Genomic DNA, 15,905 nt, shown 5'->3' on the forward strand with positions numbered 1-15,905 from the left:
CAGCTCAATCATTTAAAAATTCACCGTTGCTCCCCCCCCCCCTTCATTCAGATCAAAAGATGTTTCTGTTAGCAATGTTACGTAGTTTTATTGGTGCATGCGTATGTTTCTGTACGAGAGAAAAAAAAGAGGGAGACTGTTTTAAGTTATTCTCTATTATAATTTGTAGTTGACCTACAGTTCAAGTCCTATACAACTTGGTACGAAACATCGAGAATATGGATGTAACACTGTAAGAAACATGCCCCCAAAAAATCTTTATTAAATAATCATATTCCGATATACTGTACCACGATCAAGCTATAACGGGAGGAAGAGGTAAATGATGTCCCCTATAATGCCGTTATATGGAGATTCTATGGTTTTGCTTTACCCCCCCCCTCCCCAAGGAAACGGTTCTCTCTCCGCCTAGCCTATGTTCTTGAGTACCCGGAACGAAAATACCAGACTAAAAAGAGGTAAAGAAACCGAACCTTCACTTCACAATAGTGACTACACAGTAGAAAAAACAGTTAGGGTAGAACAGCAAAAAACCAAATTCAGATTCAGACAGCCAATTACCTATATTTACAAACATAAGCCAGTGCACGAGGTAAGCGGTAAGATATTATTGCCGGTGTTTGCAATAAACAGGCAGTTATGTCGCTCGAAATTCCAAGAACTTACATCTAGGTTTCCTATGTCTAACTCTGAATCTGGTCTATAATATCTATAGGCTTTTAAAGACTTTACTTGCCCTATAAGGTGTCTTCGCTTACCCTTGGTACACCTCGGTCGAATACAACTGATATAGAGGACTTTCATGAAAATTTATAAACGACAGTGGCTAACAAAGCGCAGCAAGTTTGTCATATGACGTAAATACCTGAATCTTCTCGGGTTAATAGTTAGGAACTTAAAAAAGCCAACAATTTAAACGAATCATGCACACTACTCTAATGTCACTTTTGTTCTCAGAGATAATTAATATCTGATTTTAGTTCTAATATAAGCAGTTGTTAAGGTCAGTTGTATGATGGAATATAACACAGTGCAGTAGTGCTAATGACACACGGAGAGACATTTCAAGGTAAAATTCATAGCTGACTTACTTCAATTACCATTGTATAATGCATGGACTTAAACAATATGTCAATAGTAGACGTAGATATCCATACATTTTGCAACTTATTTACAATAGCAAGTTTGTCACTTGTTTGAAGATTATTAACGAATATATGGGTATACATTAATTGAAATATTTTAAGAAACTTCCCTTCTTTCTCTGGAGAGAACACAATAAAAAATATCAGGACTGACAACGCAACATCTCCTGAATACTAATCTGGTACACAAGGCCACTGTTTATTACCATCAAAACATATGATGATGATATTATTATTATTATTATTATTATTATTATTATTATTATTATTATTATTATTATTATTATTATTATTAACAATCTACTTACAATTATCGAGCCCTTTGATTCGTTTCGTCTTCTTCTTGTGAGAGTTAAGAATCAGTTTAAGGCATTTACAAACAGAACGCGTCTTTCTAATCAACAGGTTATGACGAAGCAAGGTTATCGCTCAAAAAAAGTTAAGACAATTACATAACAAATTATACACGCATAATCACATAAGAACTGTCCTGCCGGAAATAAAACCCGATTACATTCTCCTAAGTAATAATAATAATAATAATAATAATAATAATAATAATAATAATAATAATCATCATCATCATAATAATAATCATAATAATAATAATAATAATAATAATCTACTTACAATTATCGAGCCCTTTGATTCGTTTCGTCTTCATTCTTGTGAGAGTTAAGAATCAGTTTAAGGCATTTACAAACAGAACGCGTCTTTCTAATCAACAGGTTATGACGAAGCAAGGTCATCGCTCAAAAAAAGTTAAGACAATTACATAACAAATTATACACGCATAATCACATAAGAACTGTCCTGCCGGAAATAAAACCCGATTACATTCTCATAATAATAATAATAATAATAATAATAATAATAATAATAATAATAATAATCATAATAATAATAATCTACTTAGAATTATCGAGCCCTTTGATTCGTTTCGTCTTCATTCTTGTGAGAGTTAAGAATCAGTTTAAGGCATTTACAAACGCGTCTTTCTAATCAACAGGTTATGACGAAGCAAGGTCATCGCTCAAAAAAAGTTAAGACAATTACATAACAAATTATACACGCATAATCACACAAGCACACTCCTGCCGGAAATAAAACCCGATTACATTCTCCTAAGTAGGTAATAATAATAATAATAATAATAATAATAATAATAATAATAATAATAATAATAATAATAATAATAATAATAATAAACTGTCGGAAGACAGGTTTGAATCTCATAAGTAACACCAATAAGGCATCACTCGTGAGGCAACTAGGCCAGGAGATAATGGGGTAGGGTGACCAGTTCCTTTCCCCCCTCCAATGCATACATCGCCGATTAGCTACATATTCCACTAATCAGACTTCTGGTGCATATAAACAATAATTGTTCTTCCTCTCACACATATCGTCAAGTGAGATGCACTGCCTGATAATATATAAATAATAATAATAATAATAATAATAATAATAATAATAATAATAATAATAATAACTTTCCTTCTGCAAAAGATTTTTACAATGTCACATTTGTTCGGATCGAATTTCTGCACATTTGAAGGACAAAACTAAAATTCTTTCAATAATAATTTATTATCATAATACACTGCTCTCTTAAATTGACTGAGCATATTGGAAATTATATCGATGGCTTTCCCAAAACACGCTATGAAATGTTTAATATAAAACAATTTTTATCTCGAAAAGGGCGCAAAAATGAGCAAAATTATATTAAACTTTTTTTGTTTCAATTAACTATCTCAAAGAATAATCCCCGGAAATTAATTACATTATTTACGGTTCATTCTCTATATGCATGCCTCTGATTACAAATTTCTAACTCGTTTGTACTTTTTACAGATTAATAACACAAGATGGACAACAAAGGAATTGAAATGAAACAGTCTGAAGGCGAAGTGGACAAATTACAGACAAATACCGGGCGTAGGAAGAAGCTTCCGCAGTACCTAGCTGCGATAATAAGTAAGGAAAGTATCATGAGTATTATAATTTAATTCAAGGCAAAGAATAGCGTTTGTGTGTCACGTAGAATTTTTATGCTTCGTTTTATTAAGAAATTTCGGTAATAAACAATAGAGGAAAGAGGTTTTTTCTTCAAATAATTAAGTAACAAAATTGTTACATTAATGTCAGATATAAATTCCCTATTACCAGAGCGTAGTGCAGAATTAATTAGAAAGCTCCCTAGTGACGCAGTTCACTTCCGCGTTAGACGATGATAATGAGATGATAATGGGAAATGGAGTAGGCCTAATTAGGAGAGGTAAAACTTATAGTCTCTGGAGAAAAATCCTAATAGGTACGATTTTCGTCCACAACACGGATAATTAGTGAAAGACAAGCGACTAGATTGCAGGCAGTAGAAATAATGTTTCTGATGTTCGTTGTGACCTGTAGAAGTGACTGTGAATTAAGAAACACAGATTCCAATAGAATCACACAGCATATAAAATGTTTTACTGTAGAATAAAATGAAAAATATGTCACGAACATAATACAGTGAACTTTCTCATTACACTTTTTGCATGTTACTCAACAATGCAGTCCTTTTATCATTTTGTGAATGATACATATCATCGTTTATAGTTTTATCTTCACAATCTATTAATATAAAGAGACATAATTTAGTAAACAAGTAAAGAAATTAACCTTCTTTTTATAGATTGCACAAAAAAATCAATTTTATCATCCAACGATGTCAGTAGGTATTGCTCATAAACTGTAAAGTTTAAGTAGATGTAGGCTAGGTCATTAATTTCACAAATTACACATTTATTATCCTAACATATAACTTGTACGGGTTAAATATAAATATGCAAGTAATTTTGTGCAAATGCACATAAAATAGTAACATGTATATTGTAATAATTTCTAATAAATTTCCATTTAAGAACATTGCCCTTTAATCCCAAGAAAATTTAGCCTTTTTGGGAGGAGTACATAACAACCCTTTCCGATGCCAAGTAAAGATAAGTGAAAATAAAAGAAGTCTGCAATAAACGAGATTTCGTTATTTCCAAGAAAGGCATCTTCTGTGTACTTAATAAGATTGGTAAAGTTCGAATGGAATTAATTTGTATCATCTCGTGGGGTGCGGCGACTCAGGTGGATTTGCTTGCTTTTTCCACTCTGGAATTAATCCCATCCGAGCTTTGCCAGTCTTATTAGGTACACACAAGATGCTTTTTTTTTTTTTGGAAATAATGAAACCACGTTTTTTGCAGGCTCCTTGATTCTTGCGTAACTGTACTTGGCATCGGAAAGAGTTGTTATGTACCCCTCCCAAAAAGGCTCGATTTTCTTGGGCATTGCTACTGTGATACACCGTGCACTCTGATTATGAAATCACTCACTACTGATCTGTCACCTCTCGCCGCAATTCAGCTGTCGGTGTGATTCCTGACGCACATGATGTCATTCAAATTCGTTATCAGAGATCGAAAACAACCCTGTATAACACTCTTCCTCGCTCCGCAAAACTATCTTACCTGGCTTCTGTTACAATAAACAAGTTAGACTAGACTTCTGACTTCAACAAAATTAGCAAAGGAACGTGAAAATAATTTAGCATAATTGTAACAATTAATTTTTAGCAACATTTATTTCTACAGATACCAAATGAATAGTTTTCTTTGTCAACGTATTCTGCATAATACAAAAAATTATGAAGATAATCGTCTGGAGATTCTTGAAGTTGAGTGTCATTACGCATATTTTATTTCAAATACCATGTTGCTAAAAATTACTAATAGATACTGAATATCAAAGAACTTCATTCAATAATTTAAGATAAATTACTGTTGAAAAAGAAACAAAACAGACAGATAAACACGAATGTGTACAACTATCGGTCATTTTTATTTGTTCTGGAGGTGTGGCTCGGTACCTAGCAGAGTAAAAGATGAATATGGAGTATTGGAATAATAATGAACCCTGAGATAACTCCTCGTGCCCGCTTTTCATTATATTCTTCATCCTATGCAGTTTCAGGTGCTAGAAAGTGGAACTCGCTTCCGAGTTATGTAAGGGGTTGTTGGACAATAACTTCATTTAGATCAAAATTGCACAAATTCCTACTTAACAGATTAATTATTGATTAATATTTGTTACTTATAATGAAACTAATACCTGCCATTCTTGTTATTATCATTAAGTTCTCTAAATAGAATACAAAACCTCTAATGGCAAAATTTCATTACATTAATATTCTCACATCAATATATTTTAGATATATATTTTGCTCCCTATAACACAGTTCTAGTAAACTTTATATTAAATTAATTCTCATCATTTTAACCAACTAGCTATCACAACTTAATTATAATTATTTACATATTGCATATAGACTGACTTTAATTAAATTAGCTCATAAATTAAGTTATTACTTTTTTCTTATAGGTTTATCTCAATTTAAATAAACATGTACTAGTCGTTAAAACTTAACTGAAGAATATTGCTGGAGAATCATAAATATTCATAATTTAAATATATGTAACTCTTGTATTGATTAAGGCTGGTTGAGTGGAAGAGAAGCCCTTACGGCCTTAACTCTACCAGCGAAAATAAGACATTCTCTTCTATTCTAACATTCTATTTCCAGCCACAACTTCCTTCGTAACCTAGATGGGATCGAACCCGGGTAGTCACGATGGCGAAAAGGCTAACAATTCGGTCACGGGCGAGAAAGCTTGCAAAAAAATATATCACTTGAAATCTGACAGTACATATCATCGTTTGAAAATGCGTAAGAGAAAATATGTATGAATATCGAGTCTTCTAAACTGGGAGCAAAGTTTTTATTATTCCACTGTCTTTTTTATATATTATTTATTATCATCATTATCGTTATCATTATCATTATCATTATCATTATTATTATTATTATTACTATAAACATTTAAGTTTTAAATAATGTAACTTGTTTTACTTTCCATGTCAGAAAAAGTGTATATCGAATAACAGACCTTCAATTTTGGTATCTAATATTAGGACATTTTTTTCCTAGTTACACATTTAAATCATAGTACAATAAATGTTTTCTAACTTTAAAAAATTATAATTAACAACAACTTTCAAATTCGAAATGAAATAGCAGAATAAGTGGACAGCTTAAAATACTTGGGCTGTACCATAAGTAGTAACATGAGCTACTGCCAGGAAGTCAAAAGGAGGATAACAATGACAAAGGAAGCATTTAATAGAAAAAGGTGCATCCTCTGCGGACCTCTGGAAAAAAAATCTAAGGAAGAAACTAGGGAACATAGGCAGAGAGAGAACCTTTTCCTTGGGGAGGGGGCAAAGCAAAACCAAAGAATCTCCATATAACGGGGTTATGGGGGACATCATTTACCTCCTCTACCCATTATAGCTTGACCATGGTACAATTTATCGAAATATGATCATTTAATAAAGGTCTTTTCGAAGGCATGTTTCTTACAGTGTTATATCCATATCCGCGATGTTTCGGACAGAGTTGTAGGAAGGCTTGAACTGTAGGTCTACTACAAATTATAATACGGCGTAATTTAAACAATTTCCCTCTTATCTCTCTCTCTTACAGAAACATCTCCATAAATCAATAAAACTACATAACAGTCCTAACAGAAACTCTTTTATATGAAGTTTACCTTCCTGAAGATATCATATGAAATGTAAACTCTAATTATTTTATTTAATCTCGTCTTTAAGTTTATACATTATACCGGGATCGCTTTTCAATTTTCTGCATTGTTGTGCAGCATGTTATTCATATTTCTCCAAGTGGCGGCCTGAACACCTGCAGATTTCTAACACACGAGTATACAAGCTATTACAAAAAAAATTACAGTGCTTCCATTCCTCAAATGTGGTATAGAAATTCTTATACATTCAGGAATTTAAAATAAATATAATAGTCCAGACACATGATCTGAAGACATTAATTCATCAATTTAAGCACAGAAACTTAATTATAAACAAAAGCAAAAAGGATATTTTGAATTCAATATTTTCTAACGTTAATAGAAAAAAAAAAAGAGTTGAGACAAGTTTGGGGGGGGCAGTGCCCCTCATACCCCCGCTCCCATAACTCCGCCTATGCTAGGGAAGTGTTTTATTTGGAGTGTGGCACTTTATGGGGCAGTAACATAGACAATAGGACGAAGTGAAGAGAAACGATTGGAAGCATTTGAAATGTAGATGTGGAAAAGAATGGAGGATGTGAAATGGAGAGACGGAATAAGAAATGAAGCTGTGTTGAAAAGAGTGTGTGAAGAAAGAATGATGTTCAAACAGATCAGGAAAAGAAAAAGAAACTGTCTGGGTCACTTGCTAAGAAGAAGCTGCCTACTGAAGGATGCACTGGAAGGAATGGTCAACGGGAGAAAAGTTCGGGGCAGAAGAAGATGTCAGATGACAGACAACATTAAGATAATATATGAATTGTATGTGAAGACAAAGAGGTAGGCGGAAAATAGGGAAGTTTGGAGAAGGCTGGGTTTGCAGTGAAAGATCAGCCCTTGGAAAGAAAACTATAAATAAATGAATGAATAATTGACAATTACTTCATATCTATACATATTAGCACAGGCTAAAATTACCACATCTTTTTAAGTTGAAATCTATCAATATTTTCTCGATTACACTCCTATCGATTCCTTTCTCTTGTAAAGTCACAACATTTCTATAGTCTGGAATATGCACCTACCAATAATCTATCTAAAACTAGTTTAACAATGTGTACACATCTTCCAGTGCCCAATATTTGAGTTCTTTTTTTTATAATTTTAAACATTCTCTCCAATCTTCTCTGTTAACCCACTGTCCTTCCTCCATTGTTGTTTTAATTTGTTTTAATTCCATGAATCCATGTAGTATTAGGTCTCCCTCTTTTCAACCTCTCGGGCGGCAATCATTCCAACACTTTTTTTTGGTAATCGTTCTTCACTCATCCTTTTTACATGACCGTACCATTGCAATTGCTTATGTTGTACATAATCAAGATTGAATTTTTTACTCCCATTTTAGATTTAATTATATTGTTTTTAATTCTGTCGCTTTTTTATATTAATGCCGATTTTCTCCAAAAGTACATTTCCATAGCTAATCATTTAGAAATTGTTAGATGTTTCAGCTGCCAAGTTTCTGTTCCATACGTTACTATACTTCTTACTTTTGCTTTAAAATGTTTAATTTATGATTTATTTTCTTTGGTAGTACTTTTGTCCCAGAGAATGTTATTTAATACTTAACAGATTTGGATAATTCCTTCAATATTAATTGAATGTGTGGTTTCTTTATGTTTATGCACAGAAATCTTGATATTCCATCGCAATTACTTTATTACTTGCTTATTTAAACTATATTTGGTCAACATAAAATACTCTAATTTTATTTATTTCAGTTTCTTTTGTCCACAGAACATAATAGTATTTTTAAGACTTTTGTAGTAAAGATGAGTATTTTTACTGGACCAAAATACAGCACGTACAGAGTAAAAATTAGCATTTTACAGTTGAGCTCACTCGAGCCGAGTTATTTTACAAAGTGTCACGAAATCGTGTTCCTGCGCTCATAATTTACCCATATTCGTTTCCTATGTTTCTTAAAATAATATTTAAGTACCACACCCATTTTCATTTTTTTTATTTGCATAAACAATGATGCACAACCGAGCAAGTTGGTTCAGACAGTAGAGTTTGATATCGCATTCGGAAAGTCACGGGTTCAAACTCTGCGGCCGACCGATCTAACTTGGGTTATTCATGGTTTCCCTTAGTAATGAAGGCAAATGCCAAATTGGAAATTTACATGCCACGATTCATCACCGCCTCACTTACCAATACGATAAACATTAATCAAAATCATCAGTTACATGGACAAAGTCATCTACAACACACAATAGAAACACGAACTCAACAAGAGTAAAATCGGCCTACTGGTACAGCCACACATTCCAAACACGCGACATGACCACAGATGTTAAAGCGTTTATAAATAAACTTGACAACAAAAACAGATATACAGTGAAGCCAATATAAAAAATTATCTTCGTACACAACCCACTCTATATTGACATTACTTTGAAGTGATTTATTAAAGGATGCATTCAAGACTAATTTAGAAAAATATTAAACGAATAATCGTTGCACCAAGAACGGATGTTCCCTGAATCAAATGATTCTATTTTAATTACTTGCATATAATAACAATTAAGAAACGTGTTAAAGGAATTATCCTTGCACCAAATGAGTGTTCTCTGAAGCAAAATGATCATATTTTAATTATTTAAATACAATTTCAATTAAATAACATATTAAACGATTTTCCCTTCTATCAAACATGGATTTTCCATGGACCAAATGTCCTATTTTAATTATATGTAATTACTTTATATTTATAATAAGTGCAGCGAAGCGCTCGGATATGGCTAGTAACAAATATAAATCTCATCAACAGACACCCTGCCTCAACTCATGCTTGCTTATAGATACAAATAATAATTTGTGCCACCACAACACTGCCCTTACGTCTAACTTGTACTTGTACTTGTACTTGGGAATGTAAAGAACAAAATAACAAATTAAATTCTGAAACTAACTAAACCAGAAGTCAAGATAAAATTACATTACATTTTTTGTTATTGCAACGATTATGAATCCATCAAGGGATTTTAAACATGGAGAGTTACGGAGTGTTCTTTTGACAGATTTATTTAATCTTGCTACGTCTAACCATAAGAAAGATGGACTGTATTGTCAGTTTGTGACACGTTTCAGTACGAAACTCAGCGCCTTCACTTCATAAATCATGAGGGCAACACGATTCCAGTCCGTTGTGATGCATATGTTGAGAGCTGAAAAGCCGTCGGGTGCTGGAGATCCGTCGATGAATGAAACCACTGAGCACACAGACATTAGCAGGCACCAAAGCGGAATATGGCAAAGCAGATTATTATTATAGACACACACACACACACACACACACACACACACAGACATTAAAAACCTAATTCGACTTTGGCTCATGTAACAATGGATGGAGTGCATAAAAAGCAGTAAATGCTGTTACTGCTAGTTTTTAAGTAAACACTTGCATTCTAGTGATAAAACATTTCAGTATGTGTTTAAACAGTACATTGTTCGTCGATTTGGTAGAATGCATTTGAATCTAAAGAAATCAGAAACAGTATAACATAGTCTGTTATTGTGACGAGAATCCAAGCCCCCGCATACCGATAAGGCATCACGTAATTTTGACAACGTAAATATTATTCAGCGCCTAGAAAACAGCGCAAATATTAAATATATTGCTGGAGAATTTAAGGTAATCTTTATTTCTTTATTTATTTATTTATTTATTTATTTATTTATTTATTTATTTATTTATTTAGCTGGAGTGCGCTACAATGTTGAATGACAGCATTGACATCCGGTCACATAGCTATCATTCACTTATCAACGTGCAATTTATTTATCGTCCTATTACTAGTAAACCCAGTTAAGACTAGTAATGCAAGTTTTGTAAAAGCAGGAATTAAAAACTTTATTAATGCACGAAAAATCATAATAAATTCTTCAAATAAAGTAATTGGTTTGTTGCCTGCATGCAACATTTCGGACTTATTTCATTTTAGTAGAATACAGAGTACGGAATGACAAGTCGGGGACTGCACTTAAACTTATTTTACACAAAAAGTGAACTTAATCGGTTTTACTAGTAATAGGACGAAAAGTACATAGGTAAACCTTCTTACATTATATGCACACATACATTTTAAAATTTATTTTACATGTTTTTTAACTTATTTATTTCCCTCATTCATTTTTCTCTTATTTTCTAAAGGTATGTTCCTAAGGATTTTATTATCTGTTCATTTGTAGTTCTTGATAGCGTATTGTATATCTGCCGCCGCGATAATAAATGTTGATGCAACCGAGCGTAACTAGAACGTATGACTGCACTGGTAGAAAAGGTGGGAGGGGTAAGAAGGGGAAGTAAAGCAGTTGCTCTGAGGAGCTACAGTTCTGCAGGTCTGGGCTAGTGAGATGTAGCGTCTTTCATAACTAACATAAAGATCTTGGATGCCAATACTGTCAAATGTTGTGATATGGAAGAAGATAATGATTGTGACGAAGTTTTTTCTAATATGTTGAAAGGAATAACGGATAATGAGGGTAAAATTGATATTAATATCTTTAAATATATTATTAGACAGAAAGATTGTATAATTGCGGAACTTAGGGAAAAAGTGAAATTGCTTACACAACACGTAGAGTTGTTAACTATGGTTAAGGATGGTTCTTCACTAAAACAAATGAAAATAGACACGAGCCCTAAGTGTGATAGTAACATTAAGGTTGTCCAAACTACAAATGAAAATCCGGGTACTTCGACAGTGGGTTCCAATTCGGATCCTAGCAATGGAAGTGATATAAATAAAGTTTCATTTGCTGATGTTGTAAAAGGAAGGAAGATGAAGACAGGTAAACAACATCAGAAACTTGCTTTTTGTGGTACAAGTGCCGTTAGTAATCTCAAAGTAATCTCGAAAGTATCAAGAAATAAAGCTGTTTTTGTAAGTAGGTTTGCACCAGATGTGACAGAGTCTGAAATAAATCAATATCTTCGGTCTCGTAACTTAAAGCCTATCAAAGTAACGAGATTAAAAACAAAACATGATTCTTATGCTTCCTTCCATGTTGAAATTGACGAACAGAACTTTGATAGTGTATTTTCAGCAGAGTGTTGGCCTGAAGGCTGCTTTGTGTCAGAATTTTACGGTGTTCTTAGAAATGAACAGTTATTCCAGCCACCTAATAATAATCAGATACCGCCTGAGCGACTGAGTCAAGGTTGTAAGTTAACCTCTAATGGCTCTGCTAACATTTTATATTGGAATGTACAAAGTTTATCTAATAAGATTGATTATATTTCAGTTCTTATTAAGGAATACGATGTTCATATTTTATGTATTTCTGAACACTGGTTAAATCGTGAAGAACTGTCTTTAGTGAATATACCTGGTTTTGTTTTGGCTGACAGTTTTTGTAGACCTCTATCGAAACAACATGGTGGCTCTGCTATGTTTGTGCAAGAAGGTCTAAAATTTGATAGTGTGATTAATCTTTCATCGGTGATTAAATCTTACTTATTTGAAGTATGTTCTACGTACATTTCTGCTATGAACTTATTGTGTGTGGCGTTTTATAAAGTTCCTGATTGTAATAGAACCGATTTTAATATATTTTATAATAGTTTGAATGATCTTCTGGAATCAACTTTTAAAATTGATAAAAATATTAATATTGTATTAGCTGGGGATTTTAATATTGATTTTCTTTGCACTGATAATCAGGATGCTAAAGATATCATTAATTTATTTATAAGTTTTGGTGTTAGACTTACTATTTTTGAACCAACTCGCCCTGGTAATAATGGAAATATAGGTACATGTATAGATAATGTTGTTACCAATGTTGATGATAATCTTTGTACAGCAGGTGTTGTTCCTACTATATTCTCTGATCATGAGGCGATATGCTTTAAAATAAATAGTACTCATAAAATTTTACCCGATAATACTATAATGTACTCAAATCCTGTACGTGTTTTTAATTACTTAAGTATATCTTATTTTATTTATTTACTTATGAATTTAAATTGGTTCAATATATATACATTGGATAATGTTAATGATAAAGTTAATTATTTTCTTTCACTTTTCATTGATGTAATAAACAAAGCTTTTCCCTTTGATGATAATACAATCGTGCCAAATACGAGGAAATATAATTATAATAAGTGGTATACTAATGAGCTTCATAATCTTAAACAGAGATGTCTTTTATTTTATGATTTATATGTTTATCAAGGTATTGAGTTTAAAGATATCTATCATGAAACGAAAAAATTATATAAAAGAAATTTAAGGTGTACAAAAGTTAATTACTTTTCAAATCTAATTAATGCTTCTAATAATAAAACCAAAATGACTTGGTCAATTATTTCTAGTCTTACAAACAGCCAGTCTAAATCTAAAGTTTCTTCATCAGATATTAATGCTGACCAATTTAATAATTTTTTTATTGATAATGTTAATTTCATTGTTAATAACCTCACAAAAAATCACCATGCTCAAGATTTTTTAGTTAATAGAGTCAAACCTATTCAGACATTTGCTTTTAAACATTTTGGTGTTGATGAAATGTATGATGTTATTTTAGGTATGAACAATAGCTCTTGTCTTGATGTGTATGGCATTAATTCTAAAATATTGAAGATTGCCTCGGTATACATTATTGAGCCTCTTGCCCATATTTTTAATTGCTGTATAGACTCTGGAGTTTTTCCTGATTCTTTTAAGTTTGTTAAGGTAATACCTATTTTTAAAAAAGGTTGTAGAAATGAGATATCTAATTATAGACCTATAAGTATAATACCTACTTTGTCGAAGGTTTTTGAGATTTTGCTTAAGAAACAAATCTACAATTACTTTGAATCTAATTCTTTGTTCACCAACTGTCAATATGGTTTTAGGACTTCACATAGTACTGTGGAGGCTGTGGTGTCCTTTGTTAAACGTTGTTTTGTGGGTATTGAAAATGGTTATCATATTAGTAGTAGTTTTTATGATTTCTCAAAGGCTTTCGACACAGTTTCTCATGAAACACTTTTACTTAAGCTCAAATATTATGGTTTTAATGGTCTTAGTGTAAAATTTTTAGCGTCTTATTTGAATGATAGGCATCAATCTGTTTTGGCAAATGGTAAAAGGTCACAGTATCAGGTATTAAAACATGGTGTGCCTCAAGGCTCAATTTTGGGACCTTTATTGTTTATTATTTATGTTAATGATCTTCCCGACTATATTCGGAATGGATGTTCTGACTCTTTTATGTTTGCTGATGATTTAGCCGTTAATACTATTCATAAAAATAGTGACATATTGTCTATGGAACTTGCTGATGTATCAAGTAGGGTTGTTGATTGGTGTAGTGCGAATAACCTTATGATTAATTCTAACAAAACTGTTAAATTAAACTTTGGTATTAATCGTCTTACTACTGTTAGTAATACTGCTGTTAGGTTTCTGGGCATCTTTCTTGAGCCTAGAATGGGACGGAAAACTCATGTTGACTATGTTGCTAAGAAATTAAGTAAAGCCCTATATATGTTAAGGTTGTTAAGGAATAATTTACCTAACAAGGTATTGTTTACAATATTTCATAGCCATATACAAAGTCATTTAAATTATGGTATTATTCTTTGGGGTCACCATACTTCTGCTCAAGCTCTTTTCATATTACAAAAGAAAGCTTTAAGATTAATTTATGGAGTACCAAATACGACTCATTGTAAACCTCTTTTTATAAGGTCACAAATCTTGACATTGCCGTCTATGTATGTATTGGCCTGTCTTCTTTACATTCGGAATAACATTAATAATTATATAGCATGTACTTCTGTTCATAAATATTCTACAAGAAATAATACAAATTTATATATTGACAAATGTAAATACAGTATTACTCAAAATAGTTTTTTATTCTTTGCTTTTAAATTATTTTAATAGTCTACCTGTTCATATAAGGAATCTTCCATTCCGAATTTTTAGGACACGAATTAGGACTATATTATTGGCAAATCCATTGTATGATGTCGATGAGTTTTTTAATATTCATGTATCTTAATTTGTATCATTGTATGATATCATGTATTTTTAATTGTATATGACAATGCCATACATGTTCCACATGTTTTTGCAAATCTATCTATCTGTCTGTCTGTCTGTCTATCTAATTAGCAATATAAAAAATTAAAATAAAATTTGTTACAAGGAGCTATATTAACCGCGCCTTATGTGCAAAAATTGAATGTGCGACTTTTTTCGTCCACAGTCTCAACATAACTTGTGTATATGTATATGTATATGTATATGTATATGTATATGTATATGTATATGTATATGTATATGTATATGTATATATATATATATATATTGTGCTGTTCTGAAATCAATAATTTTATAGGTAAGAATGTCCAATATATTTTGGTCTATAATTCTAAAATCCATACGTGTGTTTGTCCATGAGTAGCCAGGTCCAACAATTGTACGAGTATGTTCATTAAAAGAAATATCCAATGTACCTTGATCTATAATTTACTTATGTGAATGTTTAATGACGTGTGTGAATTCTTTACACTTTATACAGTCATTGTAATAATGTTAAATAAGCTACCGTAAAACAAAATAACATTAATTTTCTTAGTTACCGGTACCATTATTTTATTCGCGGAAAATTTCTCCATCACAAAATTTCAATCCCTAGCTGATACCTCTGACACATCTGTCAGTGACACAGCTTCCCTTGCATAGATCGTAATTTCATGTCATTTACTTGATACGTCGTGGAAAGATTTATTTATAAGGATGATGCACAATCATATTACGTCTTGCCAAAAGTCGATTTAATAGTAATGATTTGTTTTCATTTGGCCTTTACCTAACTAACTATTAAATGTTTTCATGGTGAATTATTGTAGGTTTTTATATTTACAGTGTCATTCTTCTACTGAATTCTTTGTCCTGTCACATCTATCACTAGATCATAAACTTTCTACATGTGTGTAGAAACCTGAGTAGGAGAGAAGCCACTGGACATAACGAATGCATAGTAAAAGCCACTGGGCATAATATAATGAGTACACAAATTTACTACGGACATATCTGTCTGCGAACAAAAAAGTCGGTGGATAATGTTC

At 32.1% G+C, this 15,905-nt stretch overlaps 1 protein-coding gene across 1 annotated transcript in view; it reads left to right on the forward strand.

Moving 5' to 3' along the window:
• Nucleotides 1–978: 978 nt before the first annotated feature.
• Nucleotides 979–15,905, forward strand: part of LOC138703227 (facilitated trehalose transporter Tret1-like) — a 40,161-nt gene continuing 25,234 nt past the window's right edge. Inside the window, exons 1-2 of the mRNA XM_069830939.1 lie at nt 979–1,069; nt 3,003–3,125. Of these exons, the coding sequence (XP_069687040.1) occupies nt 3,017–3,125 (109 nt within the window). The 5' untranslated portion in view covers nt 979–1,069; nt 3,003–3,016. The remainder of the gene's footprint in view (nt 1,070–3,002; nt 3,126–15,905) is intronic.

This window comes from Periplaneta americana, chromosome 7 (assembly GCF_040183065.1).
Source record: "Periplaneta americana isolate PAMFEO1 chromosome 7, P.americana_PAMFEO1_priV1, whole genome shotgun sequence".
Classification (NCBI taxonomy): Eukaryota; Metazoa; Arthropoda; class Insecta; order Blattodea; family Blattidae; genus Periplaneta; species Periplaneta americana.